This window comes from Vipera berus (assembly GCF_964194415.1).
Source record: "Vipera berus genome assembly, chromosome: 1".
Taxonomy (NCBI): domain Eukaryota; kingdom Metazoa; phylum Chordata; class Lepidosauria; order Squamata; family Viperidae; genus Vipera; species Vipera berus.
This window is the reverse complement of record NC_138202.1, coordinates 23,343,265-23,360,800: the sequence shown is the minus strand read 5'-3', so window position 1 is coordinate 23,360,800 and position 17,536 is coordinate 23,343,265. Positions and strand designations below refer to the sequence as shown.

The 17,536-nt window shown below is 43.3% G+C and overlaps 1 protein-coding gene across 2 annotated transcripts in view; it reads right to left on the bottom strand.

Moving 5' to 3' along the window:
* Positions 1 to 17,536, bottom strand: part of ATL1 (atlastin GTPase 1) — a 42,896-nt gene that overhangs the window by 6,683 nt on the left and 18,677 nt on the right. For both annotated transcript variants that reach the window (XM_081325177.1, XM_081325178.1), the window contains exons 4-11: positions 16,084 to 16,188; positions 10,555 to 10,605; positions 8,980 to 9,036; positions 8,138 to 8,230; positions 5,993 to 6,131; positions 2,771 to 2,898; positions 2,201 to 2,257; positions 278 to 349 (exon numbers count right to left, since the gene is read on the bottom strand). In XM_081325177.1, the coding sequence (XP_081181303.1) occupies positions 278 to 349; positions 2,201 to 2,257; positions 2,771 to 2,898; positions 5,993 to 6,131; positions 8,138 to 8,230; positions 8,980 to 9,036; positions 10,555 to 10,605; positions 16,084 to 16,188 (702 nt within the window). The remainder of the gene's footprint in view (positions 1 to 277; positions 350 to 2,200; positions 2,258 to 2,770; positions 2,899 to 5,992; positions 6,132 to 8,137; positions 8,231 to 8,979; positions 9,037 to 10,554; positions 10,606 to 16,083; positions 16,189 to 17,536) is intronic.

Sequence of the window (17,536 nt, the reverse complement as noted above, 5' to 3'; positions counted from 1 at the left end):
ATTAAAATACATATTTTTAAAAAGAAAAGCATGATTGAAATGGTCAAAATCTTGCAACAATATCATCAATTCACAAGATTTCAGATGACGTTTGGGGACAGGGTGACCAAGAATGCAGCAATGTCAAATGATGTCTGGGGGCAGGAAAGCTGAAAGACGTTCCTCTGAGATCCAAAAGACATATTTTTGGAACTACATTGCTTTTCAGAAGACACAGGACCACCCACGGCTTTACATGGACTCCTTAGAAAGGTGATGGACAGAATCTGAGTCTTACCTCTTCCATTCGTTTGTTGTAAGTATCTTTTGCAGTGGCAACAGCTGCCAGATTGTTTGCTTCCGCAGTGGCCTGTAAAGGCAGAAGGGGGAATAGGGACGAAGAGAAAAAAATGTTGATGTGGAAACAGGAGGCCACTGACAATAATAGTTCGGAGAATTCTGTGAGTTTATTAATTGCAAGCAACGAGGCTTTTTGGCCTAAAGCATCAGGGAAGCTCAAAGTCAGGATCAAGCAAACCATGTCAACCACTGAATGGTTTTGGGTGAATCATTCTCAGCACAAGAAAAAAAAAAGGTTGTTTTGGAAGAAATGCTTTGCACATTGCCTTGAATTCTTGGTAGGAAATGCAGGGATATAAATCTAAACCTTATGTAAATAAGCACCCAACAGAATAGTACACAAATAGCTTCTCTATTACTTGTAAAAATTCCTTCGAGTTGACTCCGATCAGTTCTCTTTTTCCATCTAAAACCCCTTTTTTCCTCTCCTAGCGAATGCACATTTAACCGGGGAAGAGGTTATTATATGGTTTAATTAAATACTTTCCACAAAATTTATTTATTTATTTATTTTATTAATATTTCTATACCGCCCTTCTCCCGAAGGACTCAGGGCGGTGCACAGGGCAAGAATAAAATACAAAATTACAAATATTAAAAGAAGATTAAATAAATGCCCATTAAAACAATTAATACACTGCATTTATAAAAAAACCCAAAATACAAAAATAAAAATACAAAAATAAAAACCCCACCAATCCCTCCTCTAGTTCTCAATTAATCAGTAAGGAGCTAGTTCTCAATTAATCAGTAAGGAGCTAGTTCTCAATTAATCAGTAAGGAGCTGATGATCAGCAGGGACTGCTCTTTTCCTTACTGTTCAGCAATTTTGATAGAAAGGGGAGAAAAACAGAGACAAGGGAAGCCATTTGGATTTTGCGAGTAAAGGAGGTTATATGGCAGTCAATAGATGCAATGGAGGAACATTAGGATCATCTACAGCAGTGTTTCTCAACCTCAGCAACATTAAGATGTGTGGAAGTCAACTCCCAGAATTCCCCAGCCAGCATGTTGCTGGGTTGAGAAATTGCTGAGGTTGAGAAACATTGATCCACAGCATACAACTTTCAGTTCAAGGCTGTCATCCAATTAGTTTGGAACAGGAAGTCTCAAAGGCCTGTTTATAGAACTAAGAACTCTTTCCCAACCAAGCATCGCCCCAAAGTGCTGAATTACAATGCCTAGAATTCTCAGCCATCGTGGAGAAACTTTGTGAGCTAGTATTTTGCACATCTGGAGGGTATTAGGGCGGGAAAAGTGGTCTAGAGACATACTTAGGACTCCTTTCTACTTTTTATCTTCTTAGGGCCAAAGACAAACATGTAGCATAGACCTGGAAAAGGCATAGTAAATGATTTTGACCAAGATGCCTTGCTAAGCAATAAGTAGAAATATTTACTTTGTCCACTAAATAACTTTTAGTGACATTTACTTTTTATTCCTTTGAAAGTAAACATTATTTTGCTATACTTGAACAAAATTAATACGTTTCAGTGTTTTTCAACCATGCAGGTACACCCGTATACATTAGCAAAGTATTAAAAAAACTGGTTTATGGTTTATTCTGAAAACAAGGCTGGATTGAATTGTGAGTGTTTTTGCATATTTCTAACTAAAGAGAGATATCACTATGACCTCTTGGCCATTTGCACATAGTAGTGTGCTCTCAATTATGTTCTCCCAACACTATTCAATTCCATTAATTTGCTGGCCTTCCAAATTAATGGGAAGTGCAGGATCTGAGCATCTCAATACCTTTAAACAACTTGATTCGCCTGTAAGTCATCTCTCATGATTGACAGGAATTGATAGCAAAAAAATGTTTTCTCCTTCCGATATGTTCCCAACCCCCCAGAATTACCTGCAACATTGATTTTGGATGAGGGAGCTCTTCTCCTTGGTAGATCTTAATGTAGGCCTGGGAGAAAGACAAGTGGGAAAAAAAAAACTCCAATTGATATGGAACATCATTTAAAACCTGCACATAAAATATTAGGTCAAAAAAAAATGTCAAAAGTGTTTCTAAGTTCTGACTTATAGAGCTATAATATTAATTACTGCATTAACCCTACAGCTCCCACTATGTCATGGATGCTATGCCTTTAATAGTGATTCCAAATATATCTTTAAAAAAATGCAGTCTTTGGGGTTTTTTTTCCAGTTACTGAATGGGAAAGCTGTGACTTCTAAATATTATTTAAGTGCAACACCTAGCAATCCTCATCGCTAGCACTGGAGATGGTAAACTTCTAGTTCAGTAACATCTGAAGGTGTTTTTACGCACTAAACTGTTTCTGGAGAAATCTGCTCCCACAGAGGTCACTTTCTGTTTCTATATGAGCCCAATACGGCAACGGGACCTTAGCCACTGATCCCTAGCGAAAGGAGATTTCCAAGCCAGAAAGCCCGCTCTTTTATATTTGCAGCTCACCTTAAAATATTCCACAAGGCCTCGGCAGGTGATCTTATTCCCGTTGATCTCCTTGACATCCAGGCTCTTGGGGCTCAACAGCCAGGGAATCAGGATTTTCAAGTTTTTGATGAAATCACCGTCTATTTCTGTAAGGGGAAGATGAACCCTTGGTTATGATATGCCTTTTGTGATGCACACACTAGAAACCCCAAGACCTCAGGAGACTTCAGAGTGAACCAATGACTGAGTACCTAAATCAAAATAATGAATTTTATACCAAATTGTCCAAAATACTGCCTTATGACGTGGATCTTTTGGACGCTTTCTGTCAACATATTTCTAATTATTATCCGCAAGTAAGACATCAAGGCAGATATAACACAATGTGATTTATATGAACTTTTCCATAGTACCAAAAGGGGATGAAAAGCTCAAGATGGCAATAGAAGAGATGGCCTACTTCATTTGATCGAAGAAGATAAATTTTATCAGGGTAGGGTGCTCAACGTAATAATAGAAATTTGGAGAATCAGAAGATAAATTGCTCATCAATGTATTGGTGAGAATGGTTGGGTTCATACATTGTGCTAGATTTAAACTACACTATGCTAAGAAGCTACAATGACTAGGCTCAAAATAAACCATCAGCCACAAACCAAAACTGCTAAATTGATTCAACAAGCACAGCCAAAACCAAGCAGATCATATCATGGATTAACTAATTAATTAATTAGGAACCTGATGGTGCAGTGGTTAGAATGCAGTATTGGAGGCTTACTCTGACCACAGCCAGGAGTTCGATCCTGACCGGCTCAAGGTTGACTCGACCTTCCATCCTTTCAAGGTAAGTAAAATGAGGTCCCAGATTGTTGGGGGCAACATGCTGACACTGTAAATCTCTCAGACAGTGCTGTAAAGCACTATGGGGCAGTATATAAGTCTAACTGCTATTGCTAATGCAATGGGTGAGCCCAGCCACCATGCTCTTTTTGCCTAGTCTGGATTGTCCTCACTAATGTGTTAATGGTGGACCTTCTGACATGATCTACTATCTATTACACCCTCCAAACCTTTACCTGTAGATGGCCACCACTGTTAGGATCACACAATTCTTGAAACCTGGAGGGTTGGAACTATCTGATCCATGCTCATCTTAACATTCTATTGGGAATTAGGAGAGAACAATACCAGTAGTTTGTTCAACAGTAATGTGTGTGGGTGTATGGGTGTGTATGTGTGTATGTATATTTGTATATATGTATATATATATATATATATAAAATAAAACAAACATTTCGAATTCACTCTCACATAACTTTCCTCCAAAAACCGTTGAAATCCCTATCGCAATAATGTCATTTTATTACTAGGCTGGCCCCTTTGCAACCCTTAGCTTGAAAAATATTTATCAACAAATGTGTCTCTTAGGCCAAAGGAGTTCACTGCCTTTGCCAAACCTGGCTTGATGCCCATGAGCCCAGAGGCCAGCTAGAATGGCCCAATCAGAAACATAATTCAATCACGAAATAAACCTTGTCCCTATATGATACTGCTGTGTTGTTCTCCTCTTCTGTGTAGAGGTCATAGTTTTCCCTTAAGGAATAATCTCTAATAATGTTGAAGGTATCTGAATAGGTAAAGAGAAATTCTCTCAGAACAGCAATCAGAAGAATACAAATTATCTGAGGGACTGGCTCACCCCAATGGGATTGGCCCATCCCACTTGCCCCTGCAGAAGAGGCCTCCTTTAGACCCCATCGGCCTTCTGTGCTGTGGCCCCGCCTCTGGAACATCTTGCCACCAGAGGTAAGATCCGCCTCCTTTAAGTCCTTCCTGAAGTGCCTTAAATCCTGGCTTCTCCAGTTGATCTGGAATACTGATAGGGGGGTGCTCTATGCTGGAAATGGTTGGTCAATTGAGAGATTAAAAACCTACCCCCACACTTTTTCATCCTCTTGGTTTTTAGCCTTCACAGATAGTCCTCAACTGACAACTGTTCATTTAATGACCTTTTCAAGTTACAACAGCACTGAAAAAAATGACCTATGATCATTTTTCACGCTTATGACTATTGGAGAATTTGGATGCTTAGCAACTGGCATGTATTTATGATGGTTGCAGTGTTCCCAGAGTCAAGTGACCATCTTTTGAGACCTTCTGACAAGAAAGCCCGATTCGCTTAACAACCATGTTACTAACTTAACAACCGCAGTGATTCACTTAACAATTGTGGCAAGAAAGGTCATAAAATGGGGCAAAACTCACTTAACAACTGTCTTACTTAGCAATAATAATTTTGGGCTTAATTGTAAGTTGAGGACTACCTGTATTTAATATCTGAGGGGCTGCCACAAAGAAGAGGGAGTCAAGCTATTCCCCAAAGGACCTGAAGGCAGGACAAGAAGCAACAGATGGAAACTAACCAAAGAGAGAAGCAACCTAGAACTAAGGAGAAATTTCCTGACAGAACAATGAATCAGTGGAACAACCTGCCTCCAGAAACTGTGAATGCTCCAACACTGGAAGTTTTTAAGAAGAGACTGGACAGCCATTTGTCTGAAATGGTATAGGGTTTCCTGCCTTAGCAGGGGGTTGGACTAGATGACCTCCAAGGTCCCTTCCAACTTATTATTATTATTATTATTATTATTATTATTAATTATTATTATTATTATTATTATTATTATTATTATTATTATTATTATTATTATTATTATTATTATTATTATTATTATTATTATTATTATTATTATGAGACTGGACAGCCATTTGTCTGAAATGGTATAGGGTTTTCTGCCTGAGCAGAGGGTTGGACTAGATGACCTCCAAGGTCCCTTCCAATTACTACTACTACTACTACTACTACTACTGTTGTTGTTGTGGTTGTTGTTGTTGTTAATTGTTGTTAATTTTATGGCAATGTAAGGCTCCCAGAGTCACTTTGGCTAATGAGACGGGTGGCATATAAATTTAATATGTAAGTAAACAAACATTGCATAAATCTCATCTAAGAAAAAAGACAGATGGTTATAATGAATTAAGCAGAAAAAAAACTCTCCTTTCTGCAGAACATGAAGTCCCATCCAATCATAACTGGTCAGTTATCCCTAAAACAGGCCATAGACGCACACACTCCTGCCTCAAAGTGGCCTGTGATAAGAGCTCCTCCAACTTGGTAGCTATGAATTCTACCTTGGTTTTTTCTGCTGCTTGGTTCCTTATTCATGCCAATGAACTCACCTCTGAGTTTCCCATCAAAATTGGGATTTGTAGCTACTTTCAAACCCGGATGAGGTAAAAGGAAACAGGAGATGTTGGTGAAACAGGAATGTATATGCTTCCGCACATTCTGCAGCTCTTCATGCTGGTTTCCAGAAACCTGGGAACAAGCAGGCAATTACTCTTTTTTAAGGAGGACAAATATAAAACTGTTATTCATAACTGGTACAGGTAGTCCTCGACTTATGACCACAATTGAGCCCAAAATTTCTGTTGTTAAGTGAATGTTGTCCCATTTTATGACCTTTCTTGCCACAGTTGTTGAGTGAATCACTGCAGATGTTAGGTTAGTGACACCGCTGTTAAATGGGTCTGGCTCCCCCCATTGGCTTTGCTTGTCAGAAGGTGGCAAAAGGTGATCACAGGACCCCAGGAGACTGCAGCCGTCATAAATATGAGTCAGTTGCCAAGCATCCGAATTTTGATCATGTGACCGTGGGGATGCTGCAATAGTTGTAACTCTGAAAAACGGTCAAAAGTCTTTTTTTTTTCCAGTAGCACTGTAAATTTGAACAGTCACTAAATGAACTGTTGTAAGTCAAGAACTACCTGTACACAAAAATAATAGAGAGAGATTCGAAAGTTGCCAAACCTATACACCAATCTTTTTCAAACTTGGCAACTGTAGTATTCCTTAGCCAGAATCCACATACCTCAATGTTGCCAAGTTTGAAAAACACTACTGTAAACTGTGCCCTGGAAAACCATTCTTGAATCAATGCCAGCGTCTTTATTTATCTTCAAGTAGAAGCCAAATTCCCTCTGGGTTCACCTCTTCTGCCACTGCTGAAATCCTATGTGCAGCACTCGAGGCCAAAATTCCTCCAAGTTGGTTGAACAAGCCAGCTGCCACAAAGGAATCCTCACCTCGTCACTAGGTGGCTGGGGAAATTACTTAGTGTCCTTCTGTACAGTTGCATATATATGTTTTAAAAAACAGGTTCATTAACGTGGCTTCAGGTCACACTTTTACTGGCTCAAAGTCCTGAGGTTATCCATCTCTTATTTCATGCATCCTCAAAGCCTATTTTGCCCTCTCCAGACTGGGCCATAGCAAAATTTCAATTTTTAGGAGCTTCATTTTCTGTGTTTTAAGATCTCTTTGCCTTTAAAAAGTGCAAAATAAGTGTATTCAGTTATCACAAGACTTAATGCAGCTTGTTCATATTTTAACCATCCCAAGCCTTAAAACAATTCAGCCTCACCCACCTGACAAGATCATCACACACCAATCAATGCAACTTCTAGACGTCTTAGAGCAGAGGTCCCCATTCTTTTGGGACTAGTTCCCCACAGAGAGGTTTTTCCGCAGACTGGAGGGGGCATGGTTTTGTGTGCTGCCTACATCCCGCAGATGGGGCTTTTCTTGTTTCTGCGGCCCGGTTGCTGGCATGCTGTGGCCTGGTACTGGTCCACAGACCAGGGGTTGGGGACTCCTGTCTTAGAGGCCAAAACCATCATCATCCTTGTGTGACCCAGCTAAAGAAAATTGTCTAGTCCTTCGCTACTCACTGTGGGCCACATACATAACTAGTATGGAGAAAATTAGTCTGGAATAGGCAAAGGGATGATGCAAAGGCTGTATCAGGGGTGTAACCTGAGTCAGAGGGAAACGGGCTAGGATTTTCCAGTTTTATTCCTGTTGAGAGAAGCTGCATTTTTTCTTTTTAATGCATGAAGCCTATTTTAGGCTTGCAAAAACGTTTTCATACCTTTCCATCTCAGAAGAGCAGGAATTCACACTTTTGGTGTGGGGTTTTTTTTTCCTTCAGTGATGCCACCAAAATTGAGTGTATGTTAAGGGGCTGTAAACACCATACAAAGAGTGTGATGCACAGGTTCTCATTGGTCAGCCAGGTGGCCTTTCCTGTCTGCTGCCCTCTGCATTAAATTTAACAACAGCACCTTAAAATCACAACTGACTTTTTTCCTGCAAGAATGACTCTAATTTGATTTAATCTTAACTAGATTTAGTTTAATTTGATGACCTTAATCTGTGAGGGTTATTTCATTATTGCCTGACCTGATTAACAAGTCTCCATTAAGCTGGAAAATAAAATAAGAGTATTTTGACTTAAACAAACACATCCAACTCTTAATACCAACCTTGAGACGTTTTTCCAAAAACTTGGCTCCACCTTCAGCCCCGTAAGCAAACTCATAGGGAAAGCTCCAGTCACGAACAAGGAAAATAAGAGACTATAAATGCGATAAAAACCAAGACCAAAGTGAATACAATGTGCAAATGAGGAAAACATTGCATTCATTTAAATGTATTGTTTGGAATGGAAGAACAGAGTGTTTTATCTGTTTAATGTGAGGTTTAAATGAGTTGCTTTGAAGAAATTAGCTGATTTGTAGCTAATAGTTTCTTCCAAATTATAAATGTTTACAGTATTTATTAACTTTCTATCCATAAATCTTCCAATACTAGCCAATCAAATTTCATTAGTGAAAGCAACCAAAATGGGATTTTGTAAAAACAAAAAATTAACCTCTTTGATGTCGTAGACTTCTAGGGTGAGCTTACTGAATGTATTCAAACAGAGGTTGGATAGACATCTGCCAGGGATATTCTAATTTGGATTTTTGCACTAAGCAGTGAGTTGAATTTGTGGTGTGAAAGGGCTCTTTCCACATCCCAGATGCTGGAATGTGTCTATACCTACAAAGATCAGAATCGTGAAGGAAATGGGAGCATAGTTAATGGCTGTGCTGGATGGGAACTGAGAAATCCAACATATCACAATAATATTGGTGCATAATGCTGCAGCACCGAATACCAATTTGATGGTACAGCTCTACCATAAGGCAATGGCCGGTGGTCATCTTGAAGAACTGAGTTATCTCTTCAGATTATAGAGGTTTCCATTTCTCAAGATTATCTGTGCAGTAATCAAACGTAATCTCTGCAGGTTGCACAGGAAACCTCTCAATTATTTTCTTACCTGAAATGGCTTCAGGAATGTTTCTTCCATGGCTAGCCTCCCATATTCTGTGAAGAGCTGAAATAAGAAGAAAGCCAGGGGAAAAGTTTAAACAAGACCTATGTATTAACAAATAATTTTGTTTATATTGCAGTGACTCCAGTGCTTTGTTTTTTAAGTTGAAGCTGCATTTTCCATTGCCTCCATTGCTTTCAATTCAGAGTGTTCGTACCTTTTTTTCCCTAAAGAATTAGTTAAATCACTAAAACCACAAAGAGCTCTCAGGGGAGCAGGTAAAAATTAGTCAATTTATTATGGCATCAGCTTTTGTTGATGATATTTCTCCTGATCAAATATACAAAATGTAAGTGTATTAATGGACTCCAGTCTATTAAGCTATCACCTTTATCTAGACGACTTTAATCCATACGATTGAAAACAGGGCTTTAAGTATGAAACCGAAGGTGAACAGTTGGTTGAATCCTTTTAATGTAGTTTTTAATTTTAAAATGAAGATACCACAAAGCTGAACCTGAGATTTCTATGTTCTCCTTACACAGCTGTAAATGTTCCTATTCCCAGGCCTGATCACAAAGATATTGTTAGCAATAATAAGACTAATGTAGTAAATAAACATGAAATCATCAAAACTAATTAAATACTAGATGAATAGAAGATAATAATGCTGAGTCACAATTGCATATCTTTGCAGCATAAAAACAAACAGTATTTCTGTTTCATACAATACTTTTGTACAAAATTGTTGTTGTTAGCTGCGAAGTCGTGTCCGACCCATCGCGACCCCATGGACAATGTTCCTCCAGGCCTTCCTGCCCTCTACCATCTTCTGGAGTCCATTTAAGCTCACGCCTACTGCTTCAGTCACTCCATCCAGCCACCTCGTTCTCTGTCATCCCCTTCTTCTCTTGCCCTCTATCTTTCCCAGCATTAGGTAATTCTCCAGTGAGTCCTTCCTTCTCATTAGGTGGCCAAAGTATTTGAGTTTTAGCTTCAGGATCTGGCCTTCTAAAGAGCAGTCAGGGTTAATCTCCTCTAGGACTGACCGGTTTGATCGCCTTGCAGTCCAAGGGACTCATAGGAGTCTTCTCCAGCACCATAGTTCAAAGGCCTCAATTCTTTGGCGCTCAGCCATTTTTATGGTCCAACTTTCACTGCCATACATTGCAACTGGGAAGACCATAGCCTTGACTATACGCACTTTTGTTGACAGGGTGATGTCTCTGCTTTTTAGTGTGCTGTCTAGATTTGTCATGGCTTTCCTCCCCAGGAGCAAGCTTCTTTTAATTTTTTGGCTACAGTCCCCATCTGCAGTGATCTTGGAGCCCAGGAAAATAAAATCTGTGTCTACCTCAATTTCTTCCCCATCTATTTGCCAGGAATTGAGAGAGCCGGATGCTATGATCTTGGTTTTTTTAATGTTAAGTTTCAACCCAACTTTTGCACTCTCCTTCTTCACCCGCAACAAGAGGCTCTTTAGTTCTTCTTCACTTTCTACCATTACAACATTACAGCACCCAGAATTGTCCAGCTCTAAGGGATGGAGCAGTGGATGGGTGGGCAGCAGCATGGAGTTACCTGCAAGTGCTGAAGATCATCTTCTTGTACATTTTGTGACAAGTTGTACACCTGAGTACAAAACAAAGCCAGAAATGTGTAAAAATGGCTGTGAAAATCCTTGTCTTCTTGCATGCTCTGTGTGTATGCAATTCCTTTCCTACTATCTATGTTGTGCTCCCTATGGCCAAGAAGAGGTCTCTATTTTTAGAGTAGTGTCTCTCAATTTCAACAACTTTAAGACATTTGGACTTCAATTTAAAGAATTCTGGAAGTTGAAGTCCACATATCTTAAAGTAGCAGAGTTTAGAATAGAGCTGTAAGGGACCTTGGAGGTCTTTTATCTAGACCAAGGGTCAGCAACCCGCGGCTCCCAGTCCTCTGCCATGTGCAGTCCAAAAAAAAAAAGTGGGACTAAAAAAGTTCAACCAATCAATTCAAACTTCTCATGGGGAAAAAAAACTTGCGAAGCTTGAATTGATTGGTTGAAGTTCTTTGGTTTGTGGGACTTCTTCCTCGGACTGCACATGGCGGCAGCGGAGGAAGAGACAGGAGGACTGCTGGAAAGGTGAGTGGGTCGGTCAGATGGGGTGTGCCGGGGAGGGGGAGTTCTGTGTGTGTGTGTGTGTGTGTGCGCGCGCGCGCGCACGCCTCCAAATCAGTTCATTGCCAAGGTTTCCTCCCAGTGAGGAGGGTCCGCTAGAAAGACGGGATTTAGCAGCTTAGTTGGTCAGCCCACAAGCTTTCTCTTGCCAGTTTTGCTGGATGAGGAAAGACGCAATCCCCTTTCCCAATCTGCACCCTCCCTAATACCCATTGGGCACCACTCTGTCCGTTAGAAGGAAAGAAACCCAAAGCCACCCCTTTCACGTTCCTCCTTCCAAGCAGGGAACCTTTTGGGGGAGGAAAGGGTGAAGCAAACACACCCCTCCCCCAACCATTCCTTGCAGAAGAAACTAAGACTGATCAGCCGCATTTATTAGGAAGCGGCCCCTCTACTCTGGAGAGCCAGCAGGGCCCCTGCTTCGCTTTTCCTACATCAGCAGGGCTGGCACTCCCTTAGCCTGGAAAAAGACGAGTAAAAAACTCAAAAATATAGTTCTTGCTAGCGGCAGGGAGCTGTGAAGGTTGGTGACTCGGGAGAAATGGCCAGGGGGAAGGTGGTGTCGGAAGAAAGGGATAAAAGGAAAGCTTTTATCTCGCTCTCTCATTCACTCACACGTTCCTCGCAAAAACTTCTCTTGCTCTCATTCACTCACATTTTGCTCTAAAAAGCCTCTTTCACACTCTCATTCACTCACACTTTGCTCAAAAATGCTTCTCTCTCGCGCTCATTCACTCACCAACTCGAAAGGCCAGCCGCTGCGCCTCCATTGACTTCCATGGGGACGCTTGGCAATGAAGGGGCCGATTAAAACCGCTCCCGCTAATGCTGCTACTGCTAAATTTTTCACTTGCTGCTTGGTTCCGATGAAACCGGAGAATCCCCGGATGCCACTACTAGGGGTGGAGGAGGCTGCCCGGGTTCAGCTGTGGCAGATGCCAACGACAGTAGCGTTGTGAAACAGGAAGGTTGGCGGCGGCAGTGGTGGCTGCTGTTGAGGCAGCTTAGTGTCCTTGCCGAAATACTGGAGGTTCTCCAGGCCCGGCGGAGCTGCTGCGCTCCGCGGCTTTGGCAGAGGGGTAGCAACACCTGCCTGCCGGGCGGAAGAAACAGAAAGGTTGGCAGCGGCAGCAGCGGCTGCTATTGAGGCAGCTTAATGCCCTTGCTGAGATACTGGAAATGCTCCAAGCCCAGCAGAGCCGCCATGCTGCGCGGCTTTGGCGGAGGGGTAGCAATGCCTGCCTGCTGGGCGGAAGAAACAGAAAGGTTGGCGGTGGCAGTGGCGGCTGCTGTTAAGGCAGCTTAGTGCCCTTGCAGAGATACTGGAGGTGCTCCAGGCCCGGCGGAGCTGCCGCACTCTGCAGCAGAAGTAGCAATGCCTGGCTGCCGGGCGGAAGAAACAGGAAGGCAGCGGCGGCAGGGCACCCGGCAGGCAGTACTTGGCAAGTGGGCACGGGCGATGCACTGGTAGCTCCCGCCCCTCCAAGCACCAGGCAGTGCTGCTCAGACACACCGCTGCTCCTGCTGCCAAAGCCGCCAAAGCCGCCAAAGCCGCGGAGCGCAGTGGCTCCGCGCAGCCTGGAGCACCTCCAGTATCTTGGCAAGGGCACTAAGCTGCTTCAAAAGCAGCTGCCACTGCCGCCACCAACCTTCCTGTTTCTTCCGCCCAGCAGGCAGGCATTGCTACCCCTCCACCAAAGCTGCAGAGCGCGGTGACTCCGCCGGGCCTGGAGCACCTCCAGTATCTCGGCAAGGGCACTAAGTTGCCTCAACAGTAGCTGCCGCCACCAACCTTCCTGTTTCTTCCGCCCAGCAGGCAGGCATTGCTACCCCTCCACCAAAGCTGCAGAGCGCGGTGACTCCGCCGGGCCTGGAGCACCTCCAGTATCTCGGCAAGGGCACTAAGTTGCCTCAACAGTAGCTGCCGCCACCAACCTTCCTGTTTCTTCCGCCCAGCAGGCAGGCATTGCTACCCCTCCACCAAAGCTGCAGAGCGCGGCGGCTCCGCCGGGCCTGGAGCACCTCCAGTATCTCGGCAAGGGCACTAAGTTGCCTCAACAGTAGCTGCCGCCACCAACCTTCCTGTTTCTTCCACCCGGCAGGCAGGCATTGCTACTCCTGCCGCCAAAGACGCTCCAGCGTCTCGGTGAGCACACTAGGCCGCCCCAACAGCAGCCCCCACCAGCAGAGCGATTGCCCGGTCCTTGGGGCTCGCTGCTGCCATGGGGGCTGGCATTGGGATTTGTTTCTGCGGGGGAGGCAGAGGCTGACAGAGATGTAGCAGACCTCCAGCGTCTCTCTCACCGCCGCCTCCACCGCTACTGTCATTGGCTTCCGCTACGGCCGAACCCGGGTAGCCTCCTCCACCCCCAGCAGTGGCATCCGGGGATTCTCCGGTTTCATCGGAACCAAGCAGCAAGTGAAAAATTTAGCAGTAGCAGCATTAGCGGGAGCGGTTTTAATCGGCCCCTTCAGTGCCAAGCGTCCCCATGGAAGTCAATGGAGGCGCCGCAGCTGGCCTTTTGAGTTGGTGAGTGAATGAGCGCGAGAGAGAAGCATTTTCGAGCAAAGTGTGAGTGAATGAGAGTGTGAAAGAGGCTTTTTAGAGCAAAATGTGAGTGAATGAGAGAGCGAGAGAGAAGCTTTTGCAAACAAAACCTGAGTGAATGAGAGCGAGACAGAAGCTTTTCCAAGCAAAGGCGAGTGAATGAGAGCAGAGGGGGCAGGGCGGCTGCATGTCTCGCCTTAGGCTCCATTCTTCTGTCAAGCCTCTTGTTCTGTGCATGCGCACACATGCGCACCCATTTTTTGCAGCTCCCAGTTTTTCCTTTTGTGAGGGAACCAGTTCCGAGTGGCTCTTTCACTGTTTCAGGTTGCCAACCCCTGATCTAGACCAACACTCTGCTCAAGCTGGAGACGCTATACAATTTGAGACAAGTGGCTGTCCAGCCTCTTCTTGGATCTCAAGCCAATGTCAATTTTTTAGGTCAACATGTAATGATTTTGTTTTCACCCCATCTATCATATAGTTTCGCTAACTCACATGAACTACCACAATTTAGCAGTTCCAAAGTCACCATTTTGCAGAATCACACATCTCTATGTCTCAATTCAAATACTAAAACACTGTATGCTCTGGCTCCTGCACTAAAAAAACCAACAGAATAGAATAGAATAGAATAGAATAGAATAGAATAGAATAGAATAGAATAGAATAGAATAGAATAGAATAGAATAGAATAGAATAGAATAGAATAGAATAGAATAGAATCTTTTACATTTCACCATTTCAAATAGACACACACCCATAAAACTGACCAAGGCAGATTTTAAAGTTAGTGAATGTGTTGCCATCAACTCTTGGTAACTAGATGGACAAATATAAACAGTATAACAGAATTGAAAGGGACCTTGGAGGTCTTCTAGTCCAATCCCCTGCTCAAGCAGGAGAACCTATACCATTTCAGACAAATGGTTGTCCACTCTCTTCTTAAAAACTTCCAGTGCTGGAGCATTCACAACTTCTGGATTCAGGTTGTTCCACTGATTTAATTGTTCTAACTGTCAGGAAATTTCTCCTTAGATCTAGGTTAATCATTGGATCTTGCAAAAAGCAGATCTTTAAGAAAATCATCAATGGTTTCAAATTTTGTAAAACAGTAGAGGGCATGTAAGCTAGAAAGAACACCTAGGGCTCGCAACTTGGGAGTCCTCCTAGACTCACAACTCTCCTTAGAAGATCATATTGTAGCTGTGACTAGGGGGGCGTTCGCCCAGGTTTGCCTGGTGCACCAGTTGCGGCCCTATCTAGACCGGGATGCCTTGCGCACGGTCACTCATGCGCTCGTGACCTCTCGTCTTGATTACTGCAACGCTCTCTACATGGGGCTACCCTTGAAGACCACTCGGAGGCTCCAACTGGTACAGAATGCAGCCGCGAGAGTTGTATTGGGAGTCTCCCGATACTCCCGTGTTACACCTCTGCTCCGCGAGCTGCATTGGTTACCAGTTGTCTTCCGGGTGAGGTTCAAGGTGTTGGTAATGACCTACAAAGCCCTCCATGGCATGGGTCCAGAATACCTTGGGGAGCACCTGCAGCCGGCGTCAACTTCCCTCCGCCCAGTACGCTCCCACAGAGAGGGCCTCCTCAGGGTGCCGCCGGTCAAAGAATGCCGACTGGTGGCCCCCAGGGGGAGAGCGTTCTCTGTGGGTGCACCGGATTTATGGAACCATCTTCCGGTTGAGCTCCGGATGGCGCCCGATCTCCGCTCCTTCCGGCGCGACCTTAAAACCTATCTCTTTAAACAAGCTGGCCTGGCCTGATGGGACGGGGTGGGATTTTTATTAACGACTTCAATTTTAAATTTGTATTATCTCTGGGCATTGTTTAATTATGTTTTAATAATCTAATTTTAACTTTTGTATCTAATTTTTATGTATTGCCCTGTTCACCGCCCTGAGTCTCTTGAGAGAAGGGCGGTATATAAATTAAATTAATAAATAAATAAATAATAAATAAACTTGCAATGTGAGCTACCTGAAACCATGCAGAAAATTGAAGAAAGTCTTATGCTAATGTGCAACTGCTTGGATAAGTCCCTGCAGTTTACCTTGGCAGAATTTTAAAAGCACTTTGCCATTGGACTGGCCCAAGGTCATCCAGCTAGCTTTGTGCCTAAGGCAGGACTAGAACCCACGCTCTCCTGATTTGTAGCCTGATGCCTTAAGCACTACACCAAACTGGCTCTCTTATATGGCCTATATAGTGTCAACCTCCATCGCTGATACTACAGACAGCTCCGAGGGCTGGAAATGGTTGCCCTCTTCATCTGCCATTGACTATTTCTGCCATGTTTGTCAACTGAATGCAAAAACCCCACCCCCCACTGGTTTCCTTTCAGCAACCTGCTTCCTGCGTTTGATCCTGCAAAGGCACTGCCTGGTACCTGGATGGAGCTGATCATGGTGCTCAGAGCAAAGACGGTGGCTGAATCCCGCAGTGTTGACTGGCTGTCAAAGGTGCCCTGAGTATCCATTAGCAATACAGCAACCTGTAGAAAACACAGAAGAAGAGAAGCATACAATATGAAACCCTTATCGTTTTATTTGCTAAAAGAAATAACCAAAGCCTTTGGCATCAGTTGTGTTATAGCACTGGAAAACTTCAAATCTGTTATTTGGAGGCTAGGGGTAGCCTATATCATCCAGAAATACAGGCTGAGGTGCTCAGAAGGCATCTTGCTGTGAATTAATTACATTACTTCCAAAGATGCTGCACTGACTACTTATATGCTATTGAGCTAAGTTCACAATACTGGTAATATAGGGATAGACAATATGGTACCCAAAACATGCCTTTTGGAAAGCAATTGCAATAGCACTTAGACTTATATATTGCTTCATAATGCTTTACAGCCCTAAGTGGTTTACAGAGTCAGCATATTGTCCTCCACAATCTGGGTTGTTTTTTTGTGTGTTTTTTTTTTATTATTGATTTCGGTAGGATGGAAGTCTGAATTGACCTTGAGTTGGCGAGAATTGAACTGCTGGAGTTGGCAGAAGCAGCCTGCAATTCTGCACTCTCACCACTGTGCCACCACAGCTCTCTAGTGCCCTCTAGTGCCCGCTAGTTTTCTGAGCCTTCTGACTTTTTAACAAAGTTATTTTTAATGTTTAAAAAAAAATAGGACAGAAAGCTGATCTACTACACAGAACAAAGGATTTTGCACTTTTTCCACTTTTATTATATTGTAACCTTCCCAGTCACTGAATTACTGAAATGGGCGACATAGACATCCAATAAATACACAATTTAGCCTCCATCATCCTATTTATTTGCAAGCATAGTTTGGAATCCCACAAAAGCCCAACAGAATGACAGAAAGCACTTGTGTATGGGAGGGTTAATTAACCACCTGGTTATTAATTAACTATGAACCATGGTGCTGGAGAAGACTCCTGTGAGTCCCTTGGACTGCAAGGTGTTCAAACCGGTCAGTCCTAGAGGAGATCAACCCTGACTGTTCTTTAGAAGGCCAGCTCCTGAAGTTGAAACTCAAATACTTTGGCCACCTAATGAGAAGGAAGGAGTCACTGGTGAAGAGCCTAATGCTTGGAAAGATTGAGGGCAAGAGAAGAAGGGGACGACAGAGAAGGAGGTGGCTGGATGGAGTCACTGAAGCAGTAGGTGTGAGCCTAAATGGACTCCAGAAGATGGTAGAGGACAGGAAGGCCTGGAGGAATGTTGTCCATGAGGTCGCAATGGGTTGGACACAACTTCGCAACTAACAACAACAAATGTTTTTGTGATTGGCCACCACAATCTTGCGCAGTCATTTTGTAAACTCATCACGTTTATTCAAAATTTTAAAGGAGCCTCCAGGCCCAGAAATGTTGCTA